General features: G+C 51.3%; 2 protein-coding genes across 3 annotated transcripts in view; both read left to right on the top strand.

Annotated features, from left to right (window-relative positions):
• Positions 1 to 1492, top strand: part of ILF3 (interleukin enhancer binding factor 3) — a 28086-nt gene extending 26594 nt beyond the window's left edge. For both annotated transcript variants that reach the window (XM_047702543.1, XM_047702534.1), the window contains exons 19-20: positions 64 to 192; positions 818 to 1492. In XM_047702543.1, the coding sequence (XP_047558499.1) occupies positions 64 to 192; positions 818 to 954 (266 nt within the window). In that variant the 3' untranslated portion in view covers positions 955 to 1492. The remainder of the gene's footprint in view (positions 1 to 63; positions 193 to 817) is intronic.
• Positions 1493 to 15342: 13850 nt separating this feature from the next.
• Positions 15343 to 25034, top strand: QTRT1 (queuine tRNA-ribosyltransferase catalytic subunit 1). Its single transcript, XM_047702502.1, has 10 exons — positions 15343 to 15626; positions 15798 to 15866; positions 15955 to 16093; positions 20463 to 20541; positions 20624 to 20739; positions 22748 to 22886; positions 23127 to 23202; positions 23312 to 23421; positions 23508 to 23595; positions 23692 to 25034. Exons 1-10 carry the CDS (start codon positions 15384 to 15386, stop codon positions 23842 to 23844), a joined length of 1212 nt encoding a protein of 403 aa, XP_047558458.1. The 5' UTR covers positions 15343 to 15383; the 3' UTR covers positions 23845 to 25034.
• Positions 25035 to 26296: the final 1262 nt, after the last annotated feature.

Genomic DNA, 26296 nt, shown 5'->3' with positions numbered 1-26296 from the left:
TGGACCACCCCCCAGCTGTGCCTTTGCCAAGGCCCCTTAACCACATTATCTTCTCTCCCCCAGACTACAGTGGTAGTGGAGGCCGGAGCGGCGGGAACAGCTACGGCTCAGGCGGGTCGTCCTACAACCCAGGGTCACACGGGGGCTACGGCGGCGGTTCTGGGGGCGGCTCCTCATACCAAGGCAAACAAGGTGGGCCTGGATCAGCAGGTGGTGCAGTGCGGGGGCGGAGGGGGGAGGTCCGGTGATGAGGGGATGAGGGGCGCCGCCTGGTGTGGGCAGGTGGGTAGCGTAGGCGGGGCTGTGGTGGCACCTGCCATCTGCCTTCTGTGTGGGGGAACAGGAAGGGAGACGTGGGCACACAGGTTTAGGCATACCTCCCCCTTCTTGGCTTTTTAGAAGCCAGATGTCCAGATGCTGTCCTGGTCTTAGGGAAAATGTCCTGTATGGGAAAATGCTGGCAACACTGAGGCCCCGACAGTCTGCTGTGTGGTCTCTGGATTGGGGGCCTCAGGCCCAGCCTTGGGCTTGGGCAGCCCCTAGAGACTCCTCCTGCTGCCGCGGTCTGTACAGGACAGATCCCCACTGCTTACGAACCAGGTCCGGTGGTCGCCTCACAGGGTGTTGGTGACTGCCAGCCCCGATGACCCAGGAAAGGCACAGAGTGAGAGGCCGTGCCCGTATTGCTTCCTGCTGTGTTCTCACTCACGGACACGATGTGGACACAACACGGCTCGGATGCTGGCTGTGGTCCTGAGCTCTGCTCACAGGGCGGGCCCCGTGCCCCTCACCTCTAACCCACCCCTCTCTTCCCCAGGAGGCTACTCGTCACAATCAAACTACAACTCCCCGGGGTCCGGCCAGAATTACAGCGGCCCTCCCAGCTCCTACCAGTCCTCACAGGGCGGCTACGGCAGAAACGCAGACCACAGCATGAACTACCAGTATAGATAAAGCCCCCCGAGGGGTGAAGATTTGTACCTTCTGCACTTACCCTTGTTGTAAGATTCAGTTTTATGCATCACAGTTAACATGTCAGCTGGCCCCTCCAGGCCCCCTCCGCCCCAACCTGTCCACGTTGCCGTGTCGTGAGGTGCAGCTGGTCACCCCCGTGGCCCGTCCTGTGACCCATATTTAGCCGTGTTTGGGACTTCTGTGTCTTCAGTGGTTTGTTAGTTGCCATCACAACTTTGTCCGAGTAGAGTTTTGAGTTCTTGCAGTTCCGTATCCCTCTGTCTATTTACGGTTGGTGTTCGTGTTAACTCAGTTTGTCTTTAAATAGCTACGGAAGGGATACATCATCTGTTAATGCTTTTGTGAAGTGAGTTAAACGAGCTTTCTGTATTTTAATGCTTTAGTGTTTCAGTTTTATAAGTGAAGATTTTATTTTAAAAACCAGTGGGAAAGAGTGGGGGTTTTTGTATGTCTGGATCGTTCAGACAATACATCTGAATTAAGCTGAATGTAGACAAATAAAGAAAAAGAAACTCTGTGCCTGTCGTAGGCCTGGGTGTCTGACCCACCAGCAGTGTGAAGGGCAGGTTCCTCCACTGTTCCCAGCACGGGAAGGCAGGGCGGGGGTAGCAGGGGAGTCCCCTGTCACCAAAAGGTCCAGCTCCAGGCCTCTAGATGCCTGTAGTCCAAGGTTGGCTGGGGCCAGCGAGCCGGTTACATGGGACTTCGTATTCCTGGTGTCCCAGGGGGCTCCTGGTGGTGTGCAGAGTGGCTTATGAGCGGCCCACGCTGGTGTTCGGGGATTTGATCACACAATTCCGCATGCTTGCTTTTCTGCTCCGTGAATTCTGGTGTCGTTTTAAGTGCAGTTTCAAATCACCATGGAATGAAATGTCCAAGGTTTGGTATGTGTAACCTGACTGAAAAAGGCCTATTGAATTTGGCTAAAGCACCCAGGATCTGGGGAACCCAGCCATAGAACCTTCTACATCAGGATGGCGTGGTTCTGTGTCTCGGACAGCGGCGCCTTCCTCCCTGGTGCCGCCCCCGCCCAGAGGCTCAGAGTGCGCCTGAGTGGTTGGGGCTCTTTGTCGCGGCCCAGCCCCATTCTAGCAGGTTTCCCTGGAGCGGTGCTTCTCAATCCCAGGCAGTTTTGCCTTGTATAGGGGACATAGTCACCCAATGGGCAGAGACCAAGGATGCTACTGACCGTTCTATACGGAAGTGTCCGCTACGAGGAGGTGGAGGAACCTGCGGTGAGAGCGGCGCTTTCCGGCTCTGGCCCTGTCCCAGGGGGAGGGGGCCCTGACTGCCTTGGCCCGGGCTTCAGCTCTTTCTCAGGAGAGCCTCTTGGCTGAGCCCTGGGGCTGCACTTCTGCAGGGATCCTTCTTGCCGTCTCTCTGCCATCTCTCAGACCAGGGTCATTTGAATTCTGAACCCTGAGGAGTCCCTCGGCTTCTTGTGCTTGGTTAGCCATATGCTTTGGAAGAAGATCAAAGTTTTTTTGCCTCAGAACTCTTCAGCTGAGTCAGAAAATCCAGTGTTCCTTCAAAGGATGAAGCTCTGCTTTGGAGAGGTGAGAGAAAGGTGTTCTGCGCTAGACAAAAGAAAACACGGGAAGAATTTTGCCTTTGCTGGAGCAGAGGAGGACCCGGGGTGGTCCAGCTCGAGGAGAGGGAGGGATGATGTGATGCCCGCCCAAGTTGTGGTCCGCAGCGCGAGCATCCGGGTCGGCCTGCCGCAAGCTGGCATCCCTTGAGTGTGTGTGTGCACTAGTGGAGACGAGGCAGACCTGAGAGGTGGTCCCCACCCAGACTTTGATGAGATGTGACAACATCTGTGACCCATCGTCTCTTCTAGACACTTCCAGGGGGCTGGGACAAAGAGCTTCTTGCGATCAGTAGGACCTTGTTTTGAAATGAGATAATGGGCTGTGGTTGGTGCCTGTACCACCCAGAAACCCATGGAGGGGGAGGCCCCGCTGCCCCACCTCCCAAATGCCTTCAAACTGTGGGCTTGTGTTCTCCACACGCATCTCTCACCGCCATCCTGAAGTTTCTGAACACTGGCCCTTCACAAGGGCAGGAATCTCAAGGCCATGGAAAAAACTCCCAGGCCATCTGGTGGAGGCCTCAGGGAGCTGTGACTTGGTGCCATGTTCCTCTTGTGAAAAAGAGCAGATCCCTGGGTGGCTTGTCTCAGATGGATGCGTGTCTTGGTCCCTGGGCCTGGCCTGAGCACTCCCCAAGGCAGGCCAGGTTGTGTTGATGTGAGCGACGTTCATTTCCAAGAACAGCAGTATGGGAGAAGTAGGATCTTCTCGTATTTCTGCCAGCTTCTGGTGACTTTGGGCGTTCCTCTGCTCCTGACAGCCTTACTCCAGGCCCCGTCCCCCTCACAGGACCTCCCTGTGAGCCTCCGTGTCTCAGATCTCCTCTCTTAGAAGGACACGGGTTGCTGGATTTCAGCCCCACCCTAACCCAGGGTGAGCACATCCTGAGATCCTTCACGGTCACGGGTAACGGCAGTTAGGACGTGGATGTACATTTTTAGGGGACACCAGCCCACTAAAGAGTTGGGTGAAGGCTTTACCCGGCGCTGCCAGCACAGCCCTGGGAGGTTGTCAGCCACTGCCAGGATCATGTGGTCAGCACAGCAGGAACCTGTCCGAAGGTGACAGCTCACAAGCTCACACACCCCTTGGCACCCTCACTGGGAACCTCGTTGGTGCTAATGGCACTGGGATGCAGCTGGCCAGCAACACTATCACAGCCCGCAAGACCTGCCGTCCCCGGAAGCTGGGTTCGGGAAAGTGTGGCCAACACTGAGCATGGACGAGGCCTGGGTGCCAGCGTGGCACTCCTTCCGAGCTGACCGAGGCCTTTCTGGACCTGTGGCCCTCTACACACAGGAAGCCATCCTGGAGGAGGTTCTCACTGAGGTTCTTCTCCAGGGCCGCCTGGGCCAGGGACACGGCAGGCAACAGAGAGATGCCTCAGCCTGCGTGCTGCGAGAGGAGGGTGTCCTGCGTCTTTCAGTCGTGAGCAGAGATCGCCAGGAGCCTCAGCAGGAAGAGCCACTGGCCCACAGGCTTACTCAGCAAGCTGATCCGGGTAGCGTACTTAACTTGGTGGGTAGACCACGAGGGTCAGTGACCCAGGACTGGACATTACCCCAGAGGGCCCAGGAGCCTTTGGAGACAGGGAGGGAGAAAGGCCTCATGCCTGAGGGAACACCTGGACACGTCGGGGGGCGGGGCTGAGATGACATCAGAGGGGCAGGGCCTTGCAGGGAATTTCAGCTGATCCCGTGGGGGAGGTGTGGGGTGGTTGAGATCTAGGGACCAAAGGGGGCCCCTCAGCAGTAATGGGACACAGATTCAGTATTTCCACCTTTTCTGCATTGAGCAGAATCACTAGGGTACTGGTGGTGTTCCTGTGGGCTGGGGTCCGGTCTGACCTGGAAGTCGACACCCAGTTGCTTCCACTCCAGCAGGGAAATGTCCCTCTGACCACTGACCATTCTTGGGTAGTCAATAAGGCCTGTCCCACCCCGGAGCACTGACTTGGTCCTGGCCTGGCCTTTTGCCGCTGGGCTCAGCCTCAGGATTCAGTCTGCAGGTGTGAGTCCCACGCGATCTGTGCCCTTTGCAAACCCATCCTGAGACTTCTGGACACGGTTATGGGCCACACACCAGCGAGCCTTCTTGGCCTGGATGCTCATTCTAACCCATCCCAGAATAAATGGAAACTTCATGTGTTCATTGTTTCATTCACTCCACATGTATTTATTGGGTGGCGTGTATGTATTAGTCCTGTACGGGGTGCTGGGAGTATGGACCTGGGTCCTGCACTCATGGAGCTTCCAGGTTCCAAGAGGGCCCTGGCCCAGCTTGTGCAGGGAGTGTCAGGGAAGGCTTTCTGTGTTTCAAAAAAGACAGGACAGTCAAATTGGAACCAGAAGGTGTGTTAGGGAGGGTGAGCCCAGGTCAAAGGGTGCACGGGGAAGCTCAGCTGTGTGTTGGGAAGTGACTTCAGACGGCTGAAGTCGGGTGGGCCATTCCGGTTGCAGGCTGAGGAGTGTGACTGGTGTCCGTGGGGGCAGCCACTACAGGGGCCTTGGCAGCCGAGGAGTGGCGTTCTAACGTTTATCCTGAGGGCAGTGGGGAGCCACGGAAAGATTCTGAGCTCTGGAGAACCCAGGCTCAGTCGTGCCTCCGAACAGTTATTTTGGCTGTTGGGCAGAGAATAGGTGTTTGGGAAGAGGTGAGGAGGCAGGCCAGCTGATCACCAAAGAGACTCAAGTCGTGGAGCATCTGAACCTGAGGTTCAGGTGATTTAGGCCATTGGGCTAAGTGAGGAAACTGCTCCCAGATCTGAGAGGGGTGACACCTGCATGCCCCAGATGGGGCAGACAGGCTCAGAGAGGAAACTGCATTGCCTCAGGCCACAAGAAGTAGAGGGCCCCTATTTGCAGGCACTCTGTTCTGTGGTTGGGAGACCAGCAGAAAAGCCTAAAACGCCATGGAAGTCATTTTCACAAGTCCTGGGCCCATGCCCTTCCCAGCGTTTCCCAAGAAGCTGACAGCTAAGTTCAGCCTACTTGGTACTGGGCTGTGAGAGTGAGAATATCACGGAATGATAGCCTTCATCCCTGGCTGGATAAACCGGAGAGCACACACACTCCAGCCTCCTGGGACAACCGCCAACTCCGGCCTCCAAGTACTCTTATCTCAACGTTAGGGGTATTCGGAATCCCCAGCTCTTCTTTCAGAGGTTCTGGATTCCCATTCCCTGCCCAGAAACCCGACTTCTGCTCTTCTGGGTCCTGAGACCTCAGTACCAGCCTCTTAAAGCCAACTACCTAGTTCCTGGACGACTGTGGCGTTCCCAGGGAAGGGGAGGTTGGGCGATCTAGTGGGAAGACCCTCCAGCCACGCCTCGAACCTGTGCGAGGACCTCCACGCGAGATGCCCAGAGGCCGGCTTTAGGCCCCGCCTCTGACAACATCTCCCTTACCCAGCCACGTTCTATTCGCCTTTAGGTCGGCCGCCCTCCCCCGTTATGCCCAATCACCAGACCCCAAATGGAACGGAAGTGTTCTACGGGCGCCACTCCCAGCAGTCCCTGCCACGAGACGCCGCGCCCCTGTGCCGTCAGCGAACTCCAATTGGGCGTTGTTGTAGGCTCCGCCCTCTGTCCTGCCCCCATAAGTGTCTCCCGCCTGGCGCTCACAGCCAACGGCTTGGGTAAAGACGCAAGCCCAAGGCTCCGCCCCCAGAGCCGCCGCGTCCCTGGTCTCCCGGCAACGCGCGCGGCGCTGTCCAGCGTTCTGAAGCCGCGCTCCCCGCGCTTCTCGAATAGTGGTGGCCTTCTGGCGCCCCCAGGCCTCCCTGCTGAGCAGCGCTCAAACCCCTAAAGCAGATGTCAGTGAATCTCACTGCACCCCGCCTCCACACTCCAGTTTACCTCTTGGTGATAGAGCTTGCTTCACTTCACGCTCTGGTAAGGAACCCCACCCTCCCATCTGGCTCAGAGGGAAGCCTAAGTCCTCTTTGAGAACCGGAGGCCCTCCTTGCAGAGCCTCATGGTCTGACCTTCTCTCCCTCATCTTCCCTTCCTTCCCTCACTCCCTGCAGCCACACCGACCTCCCCGCTGCACTGCAAACAATCCACATTCCCACCTCAGGACCTTTGCTCTCACTGTTCCCATTGCCTGAAATGCTCTCTCCGAGAGCTTTTCTTTTCTTTTATTTTTATAAGATTTTGTTTTGAAGTAATTATACCCAACGTGGGGTTCGAACTCACAATCCAGAGATCAAGAGTCACGTGCTCCACCAACTGAGCCAGCCAGGCGCCCCTCTCTCAGATCTTATTACGGCTCCTCCCAGATCTGCTTCAGGTCTTAACTCTCATGTCACCTTCTTGGTGATTCTGGTCCTGACCAGCCTACTTAAAATAGTCACCTCCCAGGGACACCTGGGTGGTTCAGCTGGTAGAGCATACGACTTTTGATCTTGAGGTCGTGAGTTCAAGCCCCCACATTGGGTGTAGAGACGACTTAATAATAGTCACTTCCCAAATCTTTCCTCTCCTGCCCTCTTTATTCCCTAGCACTCATTACCACCTGAGATGTGGTCTGTTTTGGGTGCCTGAGTGGCTCAGTTGGTTAAGCATCTGCCTTCAGCTCGGGTCATGATCCCGGGATCCCAGGATAGAGTCCCACCTTGGGCTCCCGCTCAGCGGGGAGCCCGCTTCTCCCTCTACCCCTCCTGCTGCTCCTGCTCTCTCTTACACTCTCTCTCTCACATGAATAAGTAAAAACTTTTTTAAAAAGAATATCTATTATATATATATATGACATCATATACATTCAAAGCACTAAATTTTAAAAAGGAAATACTCAGCAGCTCACCCATGTTGAATGCTGCTACCAGATTAAGTTCACACTAAATGGCTCCAACATCTGAAGACATGTCCAACCTCAGTAAGAATCACAGAAATGCAAACTAAACCCTGTTTAGACACTGTTTCACACACACCTGATTGACAGAATTGAAGAGTTCTGAAAATGGAAGAGGTGAATTTTTTTTTAAAAGATTTTATTTATTCATGAGAGATGGAGAGAGAGAGAGAAAGAGGCAGAGGCAGAGGGAGAAGTAGGCTCCTTGCTGAGCAAGGCCCCCAATGAGGGACTTGATACTAGGACCCTGAGATCATGACCTGAGCAGAAGGCAGCTGCTTAAACCAACTGAGCCACACAGCCTCCCCTGATAAATGGAAGAGTTGAAAAACATTCCTTATTTGTTTGTTTATTTATTCAAAGTAGTCTCGGGGCACCTGGGTGGCTCAGTCGTTTAGCGTCTGTCTTCTGCTCAGGTCATGATCCTGGGGTCCTGGGATCAAGCCCCCGCTTCGAGCTCCCTGCTCAGCAGGGAGCCCGCTTCTCCTCTGCTGCTCCCACTGCTTGTGCTCTCTCTCTCTCTCTCTCTCTGACAAAAAAATAGATGAAATATTAAAAAATAAAAATAAAAATAATCTCTACACTCAAGTAGGCCTCAAACTCAGGACCCTGAGTTCAAGAGCTGGACACCAGGGTTCCTGGGTGGCACAGTTAGTTAAGAGTCTGACACAAGGAAGTTTTCTTATACCACAATTGTAGGTGTTGAAGCAGGCTTCCTGCTGTTCCTGCTTTGCTATCAAATTATCAAATAACTATTATGAAACTTACATTTGGAGTAAATCATAATGTTTGGAATGTTGTTGAGGCAATTCCAGGAGAGAATGATCTATGACGAGTGGAAAATGGCAGTTCAAAGGCTCCATTTGTAAAAAGTATTGAAGTATTAAAGCTTTGTAGACGATGAAAAAAGCCCATAGTATATCTAAATGAATCAGTCAAAAACAACAGCAGCAACAGGAAGAAAATACATATTTGCTAACATATGCTGACGAATGTGAGTATAGACAAGAATGAATACTAACCATTATTTAATATTAAGGGATGAGAACTGTTTTGATGGGGACATGAGTGGGAAAGATAATTCACAGCATACATTTCATCCCCATTTAAAAAAAAAGTGGTTATATGTTTCTATTTTATTTTTTTTTAAGATTCTTATTTATTTGGCAGAAAGAGACAGTGAGAGAGGGAACACAAGCACGGGGAGTGGGAGAAGAAGAAGCAGGCTCCCTGCTGAGCATGGGGCTCAGGACCCTTGGATCATGACTTGAGCCAAAGGCAAACGCTTAACCACTGGGCCACCAAGGCACCCCTATTATCTATTTTATTTTTTTTTAAGATTTTATTTATTTATTTGACAGAGAGAGATCACAAGTAGACAGAGAGGCAGGCAGAGAGAGAGAGAGAGGGAAGCAGGCTCCCTGCCGAGCAGAGAGCCCAATGCGGGACTCGATCCCAGGACCCTGAGATCATGACCTGAGCCCAAGGCAGCGGCTTAACCCACTGAGCCACCCAGGTGCCCCTCTATTATCTATTTTAGATATTAATTATTTTTAAAGTAATTTGTGCACCCAGTGTGAGGCTCGAACCCATGACCCTGAGATGAAGAGTTATATGCTCTTGCAACTGAGACAGCCAGGTGCCCCATATGTTATCTATTTTAAAGCCTTAAATAAGCTTATTTAATGAAAATTGAAACCTCAGTAAAGCTTATTCCACTCCTGTTTTCAAATTTTTCATTGTATTTGTTGTATTTTTGTGTGTATGTATACCTACTTTCATTTCTTTAAATAATTTTTTACTATGAAACAAACTTTACTGTGGAAAAATATTTAAAATATAAATTTTATCATTTTAACCTTTTTCATATTTCCTAAGCGATTCCCCCCAGTTTTATTGAGATATAATTGACATATAATATTGTGTTGGTTTTATTTGCTTGGTTATTTGTTTATTTGTTTAAAGTAAAATCTATGTCAATGTGGGGCTCGAATTCATGACCCTGAGATCAAGAGTTGCACACCGGGGCTCCTGGAGAGCACAGTTGGTTTGCCTCCGGTCCTGATCTCAGGACCATGGAATCCAGGTCCACTTGGGCTCTGCACTCAGCAAAGAATCTGCTTGAGATTACCATTCCCTCTCCCCCTCGCCCTCCCGCTCAGGCTCTGTGCCTCTCTTTCTCTGAAATAAATTTTAAAGATCTTAAAAAAAAAAAAAAAAAAGCTTTGTGCTCTACCAACAGAGCCAGCCAAGCACCCCTGTATTAGTTTTAAGTGTACAACATAATGATTTGATGTATGTGTATATTTCAAATGTATTTAAGAATTGTAATCTCTACACCCAACGTGGGACTTGAACTCACAACTCGGAGATCAAGAGTTGCATGCTCTACTGCCTGCACCAGCCAGGCACCCCTCAAATGTATTTGATATTTGAATGGGAAACAGAAACATCAAAAAATATTAAAAGGGAATTTTCCCGCATGCTAGCATGAGGATCTTCACAGACCCCCTCCCCAGTGAAACTGCTGAAAAGTGTTAAAATAAGAACCATTGAACATTTCTCAAGTGGTCCCAAGGGCATACAGTAAGTGAGGAAGGAACCATTCAAGAAAATCTATGAGACGGTTCAGTTAGAATAGTGAGTGTTTCTGGTATTTGTATTTTTGCCTCCCTTTCTTCTACCAGTTTAGCGAGATGGAAACTCCAGGTCAGACTGGCGCACCCAGGCGAATAAGGTTGGTTCACCCTTAGCCCCTAGATGGGGGTTATCTTCTCAGGATGGGTAACACCTCAGCATTTCTTTTTTTTTTTTTTTAAGATTTTTTATTTTATTTATTTGTTAGAGAGAGAGAGAGAGCATGAGCACAGGCAGACAGAGTGGTAGGCAGAGGCAGAGGGAGAAGCAGGCTCCCCGCTGAGCAAGGAGCCCGATGTGGGACTCGATCCCAGGACGCTGGGATCATGACCTGAGCCGAAGGCAGCCACTTAACCAACTGAGCCACCCAGGTGTCCCACACCTCAGCATTTCTTGTCCTGCTCTCAGCCCCCCTGTGTTGAGGCTCTTTGAGGCAAGAGCAGCTCTTTAAAGAACAACTGAGCATTTCCAAAATAATGGAAAGGCTCTGATCACCAGATCCAAGAATTTGAAGGAATCTCAAATAGGATAAATTAAAAGAAATCCACACCGAGACACATTATATAAAATTGCAAAATGACAAAAAAGAATGACTTAAAAAAAAAAAGAAAGAAAGAAACTGGGGTGCTTGGGTGGCTCAGTGGGTTAAAGCCTCTGCCTTCTGCTCAGGTCATGGGCCCGGGGTCCTAGGATCGAACCCCGCACCGGGCTCTCTGCTCAGTGGGGATCCTGCTTCCCCCTGTCTCTCTGCCTGCCTCTCTGCCTACTTGTGATCTCTCTCTCTCTGTAAAATGAATGAATAAAATCTTAAAAATGTAAAAAAGGAAGAAACCAGAAAGAAAGATCGCAAGAAATAGCATTTTGATTGAGATCCTAGTTCTTTTATTCCCCCAAGAATTTTATTTTATTTTATTTAAGATTTTATTTATTTATTTGTCAGAGGGAGAGAGAAAGAGCACAAGCAGAGGGAACCGCAGGCGGAGGAAGGAGGAGGCTCCCCCCTGAGCAGTGACCTTGATGCGGGGCTCCAGACTTGATCCCGGGACCCCGGGATCATGACCCTAGCGGGAGGCATACGCTTAACAGACGGAGTCACCCAGTCGCCCTCTTCCCTAGAATTTTAAGCATACCTGTTAATTTGTCACCGGGGCTAAGGGACAAGAAGGGGCCCTAAAGCACAGTCTGGGATTAAAGAAACAGAAGGAAGTGGGGGTAGGTAAAGCGGTTGGGTCAGGGAGGCAGTCACCTGTTAGGGAGGGTCAACTTCTAAGTAGCCATCCAGTGTGACCTCCACCTGTCCCCCTTCATAGTCCGACACCTGGAACCTCGAGCCGTCTGCCGCTCCCGGGATCACGACCGCGGATGGAATCGGCACAGGATTCGCTTATTCGCTAAGCCCCGCCCAATTCATACCCTACACCCTGCGATGGCTGGGTCACTTCAGTCACCACCAGGTCTGCTGGGCAGGCGCAGCCAGGCCAGGTCCCGCACGTGGATGAGCCTGCGTCACACTCACCCTTGCAACTTCTTCCCGAACTGCGCCTAGCTCGGGGCCGCCACGGGCTCCGTGAGAACCGCCCCGCAGCCCGGTAGCCGCGACAATCCGCTGGTTCTGCTCGTGGAGACCCCACCGCGGACGATCTCGCAGAAGTGGAGAACGCGCTGGCCTGGCTGGCCCGGCTCCCCACGTTCCCGCCGCCACCCAAGACCCTACCTACTTCTTCTTCTTTTTCAAAAAGATTTTATTAATTTATTTGACACAGAGAGAGAGGTCACAAGTAGGCAGAGCAGCAGGCAGAGAGAGAGGGGAAGCAGGCGCCCTGCTGAGCAGAGAGCCCCATGTGGGGCTCGATGCAAGGACCCTGAGATCGTGACCCCAGGAGAAGGCAGACGCTTAATTCATTGAGCCACCCAGGCACCCCATGTGATGATGATGATTTTTAAGTAGTCTCAAGGCTGGGCGTGGAGCCAACACCGGGCTGGCACTCACCACCCTGAGATCAAGACCTGAGCTGAGATCAAGAGGCTGCCGCTTACCTGAATGGGCCACCCAGGTGCCCTGAGACTGTCTTTCAAGATCCAGGGTGGGTCGCCAGGCTGGCTCAGTCCGTAGAACAGGTGACTCTTTTTTTTTTTTTTTAAAGATTTTATTTATTTATTTGACAGAGAGAGATCACAAGCAGGCAGAGAGGCAGGCAGAGAGAGAGGAGGAAGCAGGCTCCCTGCTGAGCAGAGAGCCCGATGCGGGGCTCGATCCCAGGACCCTGAGATCATGACCCGAGCCGAAGGCAGCGGCTTAACCCACTGAGCCACCCAGGGGCCCCAGAACAGGTGACTCTTGATCACTCTTGGGGTCCCCAGTTGGAGCCCCATGTTGGCCATAGAGTGTATCTTAAAAATTAAACAACAAAACAAAACAAAATCCCTTAAATCAGTAGCTACAGATATTTCTTCTGCGAAAACAATATAACTAGATGGATATACAAGCAAGGCCAATAAAATATTCCAGAAAGAGGTAATTCCAATCTCGCAGAATTTTTTCTAGCAAATAGGTATTTAAACACCAAACTCAGGCAAAGACAGTACAAGACAGGAAGAGTAGGGACTAATATAATTTATAACAGATGGGATGCAAAAGGTTTACTAAAATATTAATTAAAATTAATGTCAAATGCCATAGTATATAAAAAGATACCATGATCTGGGTGCCTGGGTGGCTCAGTGGGTTAAAGCCTCTGCCTTCGGCTCAGGTCATGATCTCAGGGTCCTGGGATCAAGCCCCGCATCAGGCTCTCTGCTCAGCAGAGCCTGCCTGCTTCCTCCTCTCTCTCTGCCTGCCTCTCTGCCTACTTGTGATCTCTGTCAAATGAATAAATAAAATCTTAAAAAAAAAAAAAAAGATACCATGACCAAGGTGGGCTTATACAGGAATGAAATAAATGTGTTAATAAATAAAATAGGGGCGCCTGGGTGGCTCAGTGGGTTAAGCCACTGCCTTCGGCTCAGGTCATGATCTCAGAGTCCTGGGATCGAGCCCCGCATCAGGCTCTCTGCTTGGCAGGGAGCCTGCTTCCTCCTCTCTCTCTGCCTGCCTCTCTGCCTGCCTCTCTGCCTACTTGTGATCTCTCTGTCAAATAAATAAATAAAATCTTTAAAAAAAAATAAATAAATAAATTTATGTCATTGGACATTTTAAATTAAATGAGCCAAATAATATGGATATTTCAGATACTGAAAAAGCATACAGTAAATATTTATTTACAACAAAAATCTGTTAATGAACTAGTAAAAAATTTGACAGCAGGGGAGAGAGAGAGAGAGAGCGAGAGCACAAGGAGGGGGAGGGGCAGGCAGAGGGAGAGGGAGAAGCAGGCTTCCTGCTCAGCAGAGAGCCTGATGTGGGGTTTGATCCCAGGACCCTGGAATCAGGGCCGAGCCGAAAGCAGATGCTTAACCATCTGAGCCATCCCGGTGCCCTCAAGTGTCCTTTCTTTTTTTTTTTTTTAAGGATTTTATTTATTTATTTGTCAGAGAGTGGGGGGGGAGGGAGAACACAAGTAGGCAGAGAGGCAGGCAGAGGCAGACAGAGAAGCAGGCTCCCCACTGAACAAGGAGCCTGATGTAGGACTCGATCCCAGGACCCTGGGATCATGACCTGAGCGGAAGGCAGCCGCTTAACCCACTGAACCACCCAGGCGACCCTCAAGTGTCCTTTCTTTACTTGATATGGTGCATCTTCCAAAAACTTACAGTAGATATCATACATAATGGTGAAATGCTGAAAGCATGTCCTTTAAAATATCGTCAGGTGTATTGTATAGGGAGTAAAGAACAGAAGCCACAAGACCAGTGAGCCATTTACTGTAATAATCCAGGTAAGGGATGCTGGTGGCTGGGTCAGAATGAGAGCTCAAGGACCACCCACAAATTTCTGGTCTGAGTTCCTGGAAGGATTGAGCTGCTATTACTGAGAAGAGGAAGATGGAAGGACATAGGCTAGCTTGGGGGGACAATCAGGAGCTTTGTTTTAGACATCTGGAGTTTGAGTGCGGACACACACCCAGTGGAGATGTCAAGGAGGCATCTGTAAAGAGGAGATGGAAGTTCAATGAGAGAGGACTACACTGAAAATACAAATTTGAGCACTATCGATGTATAGAGGTTTTATAAGCACAATAGGAGTTACAAGCAATATGATACAGAGTGATAGGGGTGGAGCGTTATTAAGATTAGAGAAGTCAGGAGCAACTGATAAAATACGAGCCAGCCATGGGAAAATCAGAAAGGAAGAGTATTGCAGGTAAAGGCAATAGCTAGTGCAAAGGCCCTGGGGTGGCCCTCATGGTTGGGCGTTTTCAGGCCTTGGCCTCAGCGAAGACTGTCCACCGCTCAGAAAAGCCACCGTCATTAGCTCAAGGCTCTTTGAAGGTCAGAGTCTTGCTCAGATCCACACAATTTAGGCCAGTGAGCCACTGAGCGGAAATATTCTGGGGCAATGCTGCCCTCTGCTGGCTGGGACAGATATCAGCTCCATTTTCAACAATAATAATCTAATACATAATATTTTGTTAGTATTAGTAGAACACAGTACTCAATAAATCCATGACCCAGCCTCTCTCATCCTTGTGCGGCACGAAGGCTGGCACTAGTATAATGAACGTATAAATAAATGAACGTATAAATGTGGCTAGGTTCTGAGTCTCGAGTCTGTTCTATAAATCTGGGATTCTTGCTCTCATTGTATAAACCAATGTATATGGAGCACGTCCTGTGTGCTAAGAGCTGTTCTAAGTTCTTGGGACAAATCAATGGGCAAGATAGACAAAAGCTTGTGCAAGGCAGCTTAATAAAGATCTCTATACATCCATGCTTCTCAATCTTTACAAAGTTTATTTTTATTGACTTGTGAAAGGATTTTAAGTAATCTCTACACCCAGTGTGGGGCTTGAACCTAAATCCCCCAGGTCAAGAGTGGTATGCTCTACCGACCGAGCCAGCCAGGCGCCCCTTTCACAGCGTACCAAAACACTATTATTCGCTCCGTTTTTTAAGGAGAAAATTAACGCTTGGAGAGAGGCTTTGATTGTAGAGCAGAGAAGTGACCTGGGTAGGATTCGAATCCATAACAATATTTATTTGTCAGTGGGACAAACCAGACACAGCCGGTGGGAACTAACTAGCAGCTCCGCGGGGACGAGCATACTGGCGTCCGTTGCCATGGTTCCCTCACTCGCTTCCAAAGAGACCGCCCGGGGCCCGCCTCACGTGACTTTAATCAACATGGCTCCGCCCAGGGTGTTGCAGTGGACACGTGGTTCCCTTAGCTAAAATGGCGGCAGCAGTCAGCCCGACGTCTCTGGAGTCGGCCCCGCGAATCATGCGGCTGGTGGCGGAGTGCAGCCGATCCAGGGCCCGGGCAGGGGAGCTACGGCTGCCCCACGGGCCGGTAGCCACTCCCGTGTTCATGCCAGTGGGCACACAGGCCACTATGAAGGGCATCACGGCCGAGCAGCTGGACGCTCTGGGATGCCGCATCTGCCTGGGCAACACCTATCATCTGGGTCTGAGGCCGGTGGGTCGGTTCTGCCTTGATGGGGAGATGGCAGGTAGTGGGGAGTACGGGCACTTCCGAGGCACGGGCAGGAGGGAGCGGCGGGGACCGTAGGTGGCCAGGCCTGTCCTCCAACATGAGCCCTCAGGGTAGCGCCCCCCACTAACCTGTTCCTTTCTTCTCCTGACCCAGGGCCCCGAGCTGATCCAGAAAGCCCACGGTCTCCACGGTTTCATGAACTGGCCCCACAATCTACTGACGGTGAGGTGGAGTCGGGGCCGGGATCCCAGGGCGCCTGGGATCCCAGGGCGCCACCCCCCTGACAGCCCTGCGGTGGGATTTCCCTCAGGACAGCGGCGGCTTCCAGATGGTGTCTCTGGTGTCCCTTTCCGAGGTGACGGAGGAGGGCGTCCGCTTCCGTTCCCCTTACGATGGCGACGAGACCCTTCTGAGCCCGGAGAAGTCCGTGGAGATCCAGAACGCTTTAGGTGAGCGAATCCTGGGGCACCTGCTCTTGCCTTGCCTCTAGAGGGTGGAGGTGAGGCCGGCGGGGTGCTTAGGGGATGCTCGGTTTTGGGTAAGTCACTCCCCCTGCCTGAGCTTCAGAGGAGCCAACTCAAGTGAGGATAGTTCACAGAAGTAATGACGTAATGTTTGTTCATCGCTTAACACAGTGCCTGGTCTGTAGGAGTTTTATCATATCTAAAGCTGTTCTTTCTCTTAAATGGAAATTGCGGGGCAACGATTAATAATGAGAAATAATGAGAGCAACAAGGGGGTGATGGGGGAAGCCTTCTGTCCTTCCTGTTTATATCAATATCCTTCATCCCTTGATAAAGACAATGAACATTTCTCTGTGGTATATATTGTATATAGTGCACATTATGTAGTTTCTAGCTGTACCTCCTTCCTGTCCTCTTCCTTTTTGAAAAGACCTTATTTATTTATTTGGGACCGAGGAGGGGAGGGCCAGGAGGAGAGGCAGAGAGAGCATCCCAAGTGGAGCCCTGCTGAGGGAGGAGGCAGAGTGGGGTTGGAGGTGGGGCTCCCCGTCTCACCACTGGGTGCCTATTCATTCATTCATTCATTCATCCATCCATTCAGTCGTCATTCATTCATTCATTCATTCATCATTCATTCATTTGTTCGTTCATTTATTCATAAATTTGCTCCTTCAAGAGATGAGTTCCTTTCCCCCATAGGGTGTCCCAGGGTCTGAATTTTGCTGATCGCATCCCCACGGTGCATGTAACAGTCTTCTTCTGCCTTCTGGATTTACTGTAGTTGGTAGTCAGATCTCGGGGTTTGCGCAAATCAGGTTCTGGTTTCCTGTAGCGAGAGGGCTTTGCAGCGTGTGTATTTCCATCAGGGAGCGCCAGACCTCTGCTGGGATCTCCCCGTGAGCCATCGTGCTCTTTGCCTGGGACTCTCGTGCCATGAGAAGTTCCAAAGTGGTCATGTTCTTTCTTCATCTATCACCCAGGTTATTTTTTTTTTTTAATTTTATTTATTTGACAGAGAGAGAGAGAGATCACAAGTAGGCAGAGAGGCAGGCAGAGGGGGAGGAGGAAGCAGGCCCCCTGCTGAGCAGAGAGCCGGATGTGGGGCTCTATCCCAGGACCCTGAGACCATGACCTGAGCTGAAGGCAGAGGCTTAACCCACTGAGCCACCCAGGCGCCCCAACCAGGTTATTTCTGTAAAGAGAAACGTCCCTCACTTACTCCTGGGAGATGAAGTAGTTCAATTTATATAGGAAAAGTGGGATTCATTCTTTTCCTTATTTACTGGTTCTCATGGCTTGATTACTTAGCATCTCCTAGCAGGGATGAATGAATTTTTTTTTTTTTTAAAGATTTTATTTATTTATTTGACAGAGAGAAATCACAAGTAAGCAGAGAGGCAGGCAGAGAGAGAGGAGGAAGCAGGCTCCCCGCCGAGCAGAAAGCCCGATGCGGGGCTCGAACCCAGGACCTGGGATCATGACCTGAGCCGAAGGCAGCGGCCCAACCCACTGAGCCACCCAGGCGCCCCACAATTTTTTTTTTTTTTTAAAGATTTTGTTTATTGGGGCACCTGGGTGGCTCAGTGGGTTAAGCCGCTGCCTTCGGCTCAGGTCATGATCCCAGGTCCTGGGTTCGAGCCCCGCATCGGGCTTTCTGCTCGGCGGGGAGCCTGCTTCCTCCTCTCTCTCTGTCTGCCTCTCTGCCTACTTGTGATTTCTCTCTGTCAAATAAATAAATAAAATCTTTAAAAAAAAAAAAAGATTTTGTTTATTTATTTGACAGAGATCACAAGTAGGCAGAGAGGCAGGCAGAGAGAGGAGGAAGCAGACTCCCCGCGGAGCAGAGAGCCCGATGCGGGGCTCGATTCCAGGACCCTGGGATCATGACCTGAGCTGAAGGCAGAGGCTTTAACCCACTGAGCCACCCAGGCGCCCCAGGGATGATGAATCTTTAGTGTTTTTAGGATCACCATGTAATTGTGAGTTGGTTGGTTTGTTTGCTCATTTGTTTATTTAACCATGGGTTTAGATGTATTTGATGTGTCTCAATTTCTTCAGTTGAATCGATCCATATTGATTCTCAAATTGCCCCATCTTTGGTTTGTGCGGTGCACCGTGCTTTTTTCCTGGAATGATGCATCTTGGCAGTGTTTCCCTGAGCTTTTCTAACATGTATAAATCCACAGCCCCTCATCTGAAATTCTTCAGGTTCATTCAGAATTGTAGTATTTTAGAAGGATAATGCAACATACACAGTGTCCTGGTAGGTCTGGGCAGCACCCTGTTAAACTTCCCTCTTTCCATTAAAAAAAGATGGTGGCGGGGGCGCCTGGGTGGCTCAGTGGGTTAAAGCCTCTGCCTTCAGCTCAGGTCATGATCCCAGGGTCCTGGGATCAAGCCCCGCATCGTGCTCTCTGCTCAGCAGGAAGCCTGCCTCCTCCTCTCTCTCTCTCTGCCTACTTGTGATCTCTGTCTGTCAAATAAATAAATAAAATCTTCAAAAAAAAAAAAAAAAAGATGGTGGGGTGCCTGGGTGGCTCCGTTGGTTTCGTGTCTGCCTTTGGCTCAGGTCGTGATCCCAGGGTCCTGGGATCGAGCCCCATGCCGGGCTCCTAGCTCAGTGGGGAGCCTGCTTCTCCCTCTACCTGCTGCTCCCCCGTTTGTGTTCTCTTTCTCTACGTTGCATAAATAAATTCTTTTAAAAAATTTAAAAAATTAAAAAAAATAAATTGTGGCAAAATACACGTAACATAAAATTTACCATTAAAAAATAAAGCTATCAGGGCGCCTGGGTGGCTCAGTCGGTTAAGAAGCTGCCTTCAGCTCAGGTCAGGATCCCAGAGTCCTGGGATCAAGTCCCTCATTGGGCTCCCTGCTCCGCAGAGATCCTGCTTCTCCCTCTCCTTCTGCCTGCCATTCTGCCTACTTGTGCTCTCTATCTCTCTGTCAAGTAAATAAATAAAATCTTTAAAAAAAAAAAAAAAGCTAGCACTATAACCCTTTTAAAAATTTATTTCTAGGGGCGCCTGGGTGGCTCAGTGGGTTAAAACCTCTGCTTTCGGCTCAGGTCATGATCCCAGAGTCCTGGGATTGAGCCCCGCATTGGGTTCTCTGCTCAGCAGGGAGCCTGCTTCCTCTTCTCTCTCTGCCTGCCTCTCTGCCTACTTGTGGTCTCTGTCAAATAAATAAATAAAATCTTTAAAATAAATTTTATTTCTAAAATTTATTTAAGTAGGCTGCATGCCCCATGTGGGGTTTGAACTCATGACTGTAAGACCAAGAGTGGTAAGCTCTACTGACTGAGTCAGCCAGCTACCCTGACTCTAACCGTGTTTTAAGTGTCTGATTTAGTGGCACTAAGCACATTTACACTGTTGTGCAACCGTTCACCACCATCCTTCTCCAGAACTCTTCATGCTGCGAAGCTGAAACCCCATTCCCATTAAACACTAACTCTCCATCCCCCTCCTTCAGCCTCTGGCTGCCGCCATCTACTTCCTGTCCCTAGACTTCTCTAGGGACCTCATACAAATGGAATCATACAGTATTTGTCATTTTTTGTGTCTGGCTTAGTTCACTGAGCCTAATGGCCATGACGTTGTAGTATATGTCAGATTTTTTTTTCCTTTTTGAGACTGAATAAGTCACCTGCTAAATCGGATTTTATTAAAGATAATGACTATCTTGGGTTTTGATGTCAAATTAGATATGCCATAGGCATGAGATAAAGTCTTTGGTTTTGGGAAGTTTCTAGATTTTGGAATTGTGGGAAAGGAACATTGTGTTAAGGGTTGGACCCTGACTTACTGAACCAGACAGCTGTTAATGGGCACCTGGGCTCCCGTAGTCCCGTTGCCTGCCACACCGGGGCGGTTTGCGTTGTATACACAACATTTTGCTCTTGAAGGTTAATTCTGCCGGAGTGGGATTTCATTCCCCGTGCTCCGGCACGGTTTCAGCTGGGGTGAGGCGAGATCCGATGGGTATTTTCTTTTTTTTTTTTTTTTTAAAGATTTTATTTATTTATTTGACAGACAGATCACAAGTAGGCAGAGAGGCAGGCAGAGAGAAAGGAAGGGAAGCAGGCTCCCCGCTAAGCAGAGAGCCCGATGTGGGGCTCGATCCCATGACCCTGGGATCATGACCTGAGCCGAAGGCAGCGGCTTTAACCCACTGAGCCACCCAGGTGCCCCCCGATGGGTATTTTCAAAACCTCCTTCTGGTTGTTGTATGAACAGACTGGGGGGCTGTGTGGAAGCCAGTAAGACCCAGGGAGGCACTTTGAAGGTCCAGCTTATCCCCAGCAGGAAGTGAAGGCTTTCCCAGTGATGGTGCTTCTGTCTCACCCCCCCAGGCTCAGACATCATCATGCAACTAGATGATGTGGTCAGCAGCACTGTGACGGGGCCACGCGTGGAGGAGGCTATGTACAGGTGTGTGTGTGTCAGGAAGCAGATCCTAGTCCTGTAGCCTTGTCCGCTTCCCCTACAGCTCATGACTTGGGCCCTCTCACAGGTCCATCCGTTGGCTGGACCGGTGCATCGCAGCCCATCAGCGACCAGACAAGCAAAACCTCTTTGCCATCATCCAGGGTGGGCTAGATGCGGATCTCCGGACCACCTGCCTCGAAGGTAGACCCATGCGCTGGTCCATCCAGGGCTTGTCCATCACTGAGGGCCTCCCATGGGCCTGGCATGTGATGGTGCGCACGGTGGTTATTGAGGGGTGGAAGGAAAAGCTGAAGCAAAGGCCCGGGGGCAGAACGGACTAGAATGTTTGTCGAATGATAGTCATTCCAACAGCTGGTGGTTGGGGGGTGTTCACTGGATGCTATGCCGTGGGCCGGTCACAGATTGATCCAGAGTTTTCATAACCATCCTATAAGGTGGGAACTCCCAGGTTCCCGAGGTTACAGAAGAGGAACCTGAAGCACAGGGCTGTCCAGTCACTTGCCCCAAGCCACGCAGCTTGGACATTGCAGAGCTGGGGTTTAGACCCAATTCTTGGGCTGTAGAACCCACAGCATTAACTGGTGTAGGTGCTGGTTCCTCCCCAGGGTCAGGAGTGAGGGGTGGGGCCCAGGGCTTTGTGCTGACATGGGAGGCCCTGGGATACCTCACTGAGGTACTGGGGAGCCATGGAGGGCTGTTGAGTGGGAGAGTGACAGCGACCAAGAGGCATCATGGAAAATATCCCTGTAGGATAGGAGGCAGAAAGCCCCTAAAGAGGCTGGAGTATTTGCCCAGGGGAAGAGTGACAGGCCTACACAAAGGCCGTGGCCATGGAGACAAAAGGGAGATAGAAATGGGGATTCAAAGGCAATGAAGCGTCATAGGCAAGACTGTGAGTCCTAGAGTTTGGCTGGCGGGATCCAGACCTCTGATCTCTTGCTTCTTGGCTGTGCACCTTTGGGTTACTGGCTTGGCCTCTCTGAGGCTCCCTTTTTTCCTCTGTAAAATGGGCACATGTTCCCAATGTCATGGGTCGAAGTGAGAGGATAAACAGGAAAGTCTGTCCAAAGTCTTGGGCCTCTGCCTGGCATCCATGTGTACCGTTGTGCAGAACATCCTTGCTGTAATTCCTTTTCTTCTCAAGCTGTGCCCAGCTCCCATTCCAGAGACCCCCTAGGCAGAGACACATTTCCTGTCATAGCTCAGTATGTGTGGACATAGATGAAAGCAGAAACCAAGACTTCAGGAAACATTAGCCTTAACATGTGGAACATTTCCTGGCATTCTCTGTTCGCTCATTTTAAAAAAACAGCAACAAACCACGCTGGTCTTGCCCTAGCAGATTCAGTTTGCGGCCACGCTGATGCTTCTCAAAATGCTCCAAGCTCTTCTGTACCAGTGCCGTCTGGCTTCTCCCCACGACTGGATCAGGGTCCGCGGGGAGGGGCTGGGAGGCCACATTTGAACAACTTGTCCCCCCACCCCATGGATTCGGCTGCTCGTTCCAGCTTCGAAAACTGACCCTTGGACCGGGTCCATTTTGTTGATGCCGTGGCCTCCCGTGGTGGAACTCGGCAACTGGGGCCCCAGACAGGGCTGGGCTCGGAGGCTGGACCCAGGTTCACATCCAGCCTCTGGCATATGCGGCCTTGGGCCAGCGTCGAGACCTGAACACCCCAACAACGGCGCAGAGCTGCCTTTCGGGGGCCTAGTGGCCCACTTTTAAAATGCAGAATGCTCGGAAATTTGCACCTAACTCCTTTGGTGGCCAGCCCAGACCTGTGGGGTTATTTACCCCAGTTGGTGGGAGTCTCGACATGTTTTGCCGCCGAAACGACAGAGGTTGAGGACGGACTATTATCCAGCACATGGGATGTTCTAGGTTCTAGAATCTGGGAACTGCTCAGTTTCGCAACATACCTGGTGTTGTCTTCGGTGGCAGTGAAGGGAGCAGAGGCCGTGGGCCTGTCCTGAGGATTACAGGAGGGGAGGGGCCTCACATGCGGCAGGCACCCAATAAATGGGAGCTGAGAGCACCAGGAGCCTTTAGACAGACAGACAGACACTACTCCCCTTTCTTCCCGAGGGACTGTGGATGTCTGGCTGGGCAGGGTCTGCCCCAGGGCTGCTGAGGAGGCGGTGTATTTTCTTTTGCCTGGTGGCCCCTCACCTTGCCCTGTACCCCCAGAGATGACCAAGAGGGACGTGCCGGGCTTCGCCATCGGGGGCCTGAGCGGGGGCGAGAGCAAGGGCCAGTTCTGGAGGATGGTGGCGCTGAGCACCTCAAGGCTGCCTAAGGACAAGCCGCGCTACCTGATGGGGGTCGGGTATGTGGAGGGAGGGGAAGCGGCCCTACCTGTGGGGAGCGAGCAGGTTCCTGTTGGTGGAAGGACACGGCCCTGCCTGGGAGGGGACCGAAGGAGGACACGGCTTTCCTCTGGGGGCGGTTTGGGGGGAAGATGGCCCAGTGTCCAGGGAGTTGGGGTGTCTGCGGGGTGGGGGGAGACCTGAGTGTGTGAGCAGGGCATGAGGTTCTCTGCTCCCTCCTGCCACGGCCGTCCTCTCAGCTATGCCACCGATCTGGTGGTCTGCGTGGCTCTTGGATGTGACATGTTCGACTGCGTCTTCCCCACGCGGACGGCGGTGAGGCCCTGGGCAGGGGGCAGACGGGGTGGGGGCAGGGTGGGGGGAACGGTGCGGATGAAGACCTGGTTGACACCCTCCCCTTTGCCCTCGTCCACCCCTCCTCCAGCGCTTTGGCTCAGCTTTGGTGCCCACCGGGAACCTGCAGCTGAAGAAGAAGCAGTATGAGAAGGACTTCCGGCCCATAGACAACAACTGTGCCTGTCCCACCTGCCAGAAGTAGGGGAAGCTGGGCCTGGGGGCTGGGGAAGGGTGTGGATAGCAGCAGGACTCCGAGGGGCTGAGCCCCAGCCTCCTGTCCCCAGGCACAGCCGGGCCTTCCTGCACGCTCTGCTGCACAGCGACAACACGGCCGCCCTGCATCACCTCACCATCCACAATATTGCCTACCAGGTGCTGGGGTGGGCCAGGCCCTGGGGGCGGGACTGGGGAGGGTTCTGGGGCCCCCTGGCTGATACCTTGGCGGACATTCTCCCTCACCCCTCACAGCTGCAGCTGATGAGCGCCGTGAGGGCCAGCATCGTGGAGAAGCGCTTCCCTGACTTCGTCCGGGACTTCATGGGCACCATGTATGGGGACCCCACCCTCTGTCCCACCTGGGCCACTGAAGCCCTGGCCTCGGTGGGGATCACTCTGAGTTGATCTGGTTTGGGGGGCAGAAGGGAGGGGGGAGAGGGGAGGGGCTGGGAGGTACTGAAGGATTTTTTTTTTTATTATTATTCTAATTTAGAGTGTTATCTGTGCCTTCTTGGGAAGGTGGCCTGTCTTGGTCCTCTTCTTCTGAGTGTCCCCGTGGCCAATGTGTCATTCCCGTGTTGTGTCCAGTTCCACGCCCCCCCACCCCTGCTCCCCCCATTGATAATAAGTGACCTTGGCAGCAGCAGTTCTCTGGAAACCACCTGGCGCAGCTTGGCATGTAGGACATACCCCAGCACGGGAGCTGCATCCTTTTTCCCGTGGCTCAGGCCCCCCAGCCAGCCTGAGGGTGGGTACTTGTTCCCCAACTTTCCACAGGTGAGGAAACAGGCAGAGAGGGAAGTAGCTTGTCCAAGGTCACCACTGAAAGGTAGTGTCCATCCTCCCCATCCGCCCCCCCCCCCAGCTCCAGAGCTCCTGCTCTGAGCCTTGACTCTTAACGCATGGCTTAATTTTGCTGTCAGTAAACACAGTGATGGTGACAGTAGGTGTGATCTAGCAGATGCTCACACTGTTCTTTTTTTTTTTTTTTTAAAGGTTTTATTTATTTATTTGACAGAGAGATCACAAGTAGGCAGAGAGGCACACAGAGAGGGGGGAAGCAGGCTGCAGGCTCCCTGCTGAGCAGAGAGCCCAATGTGGGGCTCGATCCCAGGACTCTGAGACCATGACCTGAGTAGAAGGGAGAGGCTTAACCCACTGACCCACCCAGGTACCCCCCCTAGTACTGTTCTAAGTAGTTGCCATGTGTGTTTAATTCTTGCAACTTTGTAATACATTTGTAGCTGCAGTCCCTGTGTTACAGATAAGGAGACAGGTTCAGAGGAATGAAGTGAGCAAAAAAATAGGCACATGATCTAACCTAGACGTGGCCAATTATAGAGCTGCTGCTCTTAGAAGAGAAGATATGGGTTTTTATATTGGAAAAGTAATCCTGTGTACAATGTGTAGGATCCAGTATTCTAATAGCATAAAAATGAAACTATTTGATCGGTTTGTGTATTCTCCCAGAGATTGTCCATGTATATATATTTTTCAAGAATGTGGACGCCCTTTGTGTGCAGTTCTGTACCTTTTTTCCCTCTGAGTATATTTCAAATTGTTTACACGTCAGAACATGAAGACTTCCTGTCTTACAGCTGTTGCACAGTATTTATTTAACGAGCTCAGCGAAGGGGATGTAGGGTGTTTTCCAGGCTTCCGTCACTGCGGTCAAGGCTGCAGTGCGAAGCCTTGTCGGTTGACTTTTTGCCCATCTCTCTGGGACCCGGGTTTTAGGTCTTGGAGCAGGCATATACCATTGGACACTGCCATTCCCCTGTTACTGCCTCATCAGCCCCCTTCCCTACCTCCGTTGCATCTGACTCCTTATTGGGCTTCTCTCTGGCCAATTTATGCCCAGGGGAATCAGATCACTTTATAAAATACTTCCACCTATCCCTGGCTTTTTTTCCCATGAGGTCAAGATTCCTAGTTCCCAGAACCCCCAACACCGACTGCAAAATAATATCTTTACTTGGGGAGAGGATCCGTTGAGTTTCATTGGGTACTCGAAAAGGTCACGAAACGCTCAAGTTGAAGAGGCAGGGGAACGACGTTACAGGCGGTAGCGGAATCAAGTCGGGGCGTGAGCGGAAGGTAATCCTAGGAAAGGGCACAGCATTTGCAAAAGCGGGGAGGTGGGACTTTACAGGAATGAAAATGAAAGCCAACGATGCAGCGCTAAACCGCCTCCCCCCCAGGAACTACTAACAGCACTGCCCTTCAAAGCGCTTTGAAACCCGGCGCGAAATGCTGGTTTGCAACCTAGGGCCGAGATGCATTCTGGGACTTGTAGTTTTCTCCAGTGGCCGGAAACTCAGAAGCGACTATCACTACCGGGTCCGACCACGAGGTGTCGCCCTTCGGCGAGTATGGTGCGCCTTATTCTTTACTCCAGAAGACTCTCTAACAGACTAACAACAATCACAGGAGATTCTTTGATTCTTTGATTGACAGAGAAGTTCTCGATCAAAGTCAGGATTCGGAGGTCAAAGCCCGTCCTCTTTGGCTTTGTTGGCTGGAGGAATGGAGTGATATTTATATAAACCAATGGGGAATTCTTAGGGAACTAGGTAGTGTCAAGGGACAAACCAGAGTCGATGAATCGATCCCTAACGTCATTGGCCGGCACTGTTGACTGGCGGGTCTTTCTGCCAATAAGACTTGGGTGTTCTCTTGCCCATAGGGTGCCTCCCACAATAGGCGGAGCCTATTTTTCCTATATTTTCCGAAACACCGCCTCCTGGCCTTGACAACTCGCTGCCCCCACGCTATTGGCTCTTGCGCAAAATCGACAGTTCTGGAGTCCAATGGGCCCGCCGGGAGGTCTTTCGGGGGAAGGGTCACTCAACCACAG

The sequence above is a fragment of the Lutra lutra genome, chromosome 1, assembly GCF_902655055.1.
Source record: "Lutra lutra chromosome 1, mLutLut1.2, whole genome shotgun sequence".
Lineage (NCBI taxonomy): Eukaryota > Metazoa > Chordata > Mammalia > Carnivora > Mustelidae > Lutra > Lutra lutra.
Note: the sequence above shows the minus strand (reverse complement) of the source record. Positions and strands in the feature narration are given on the sequence as shown.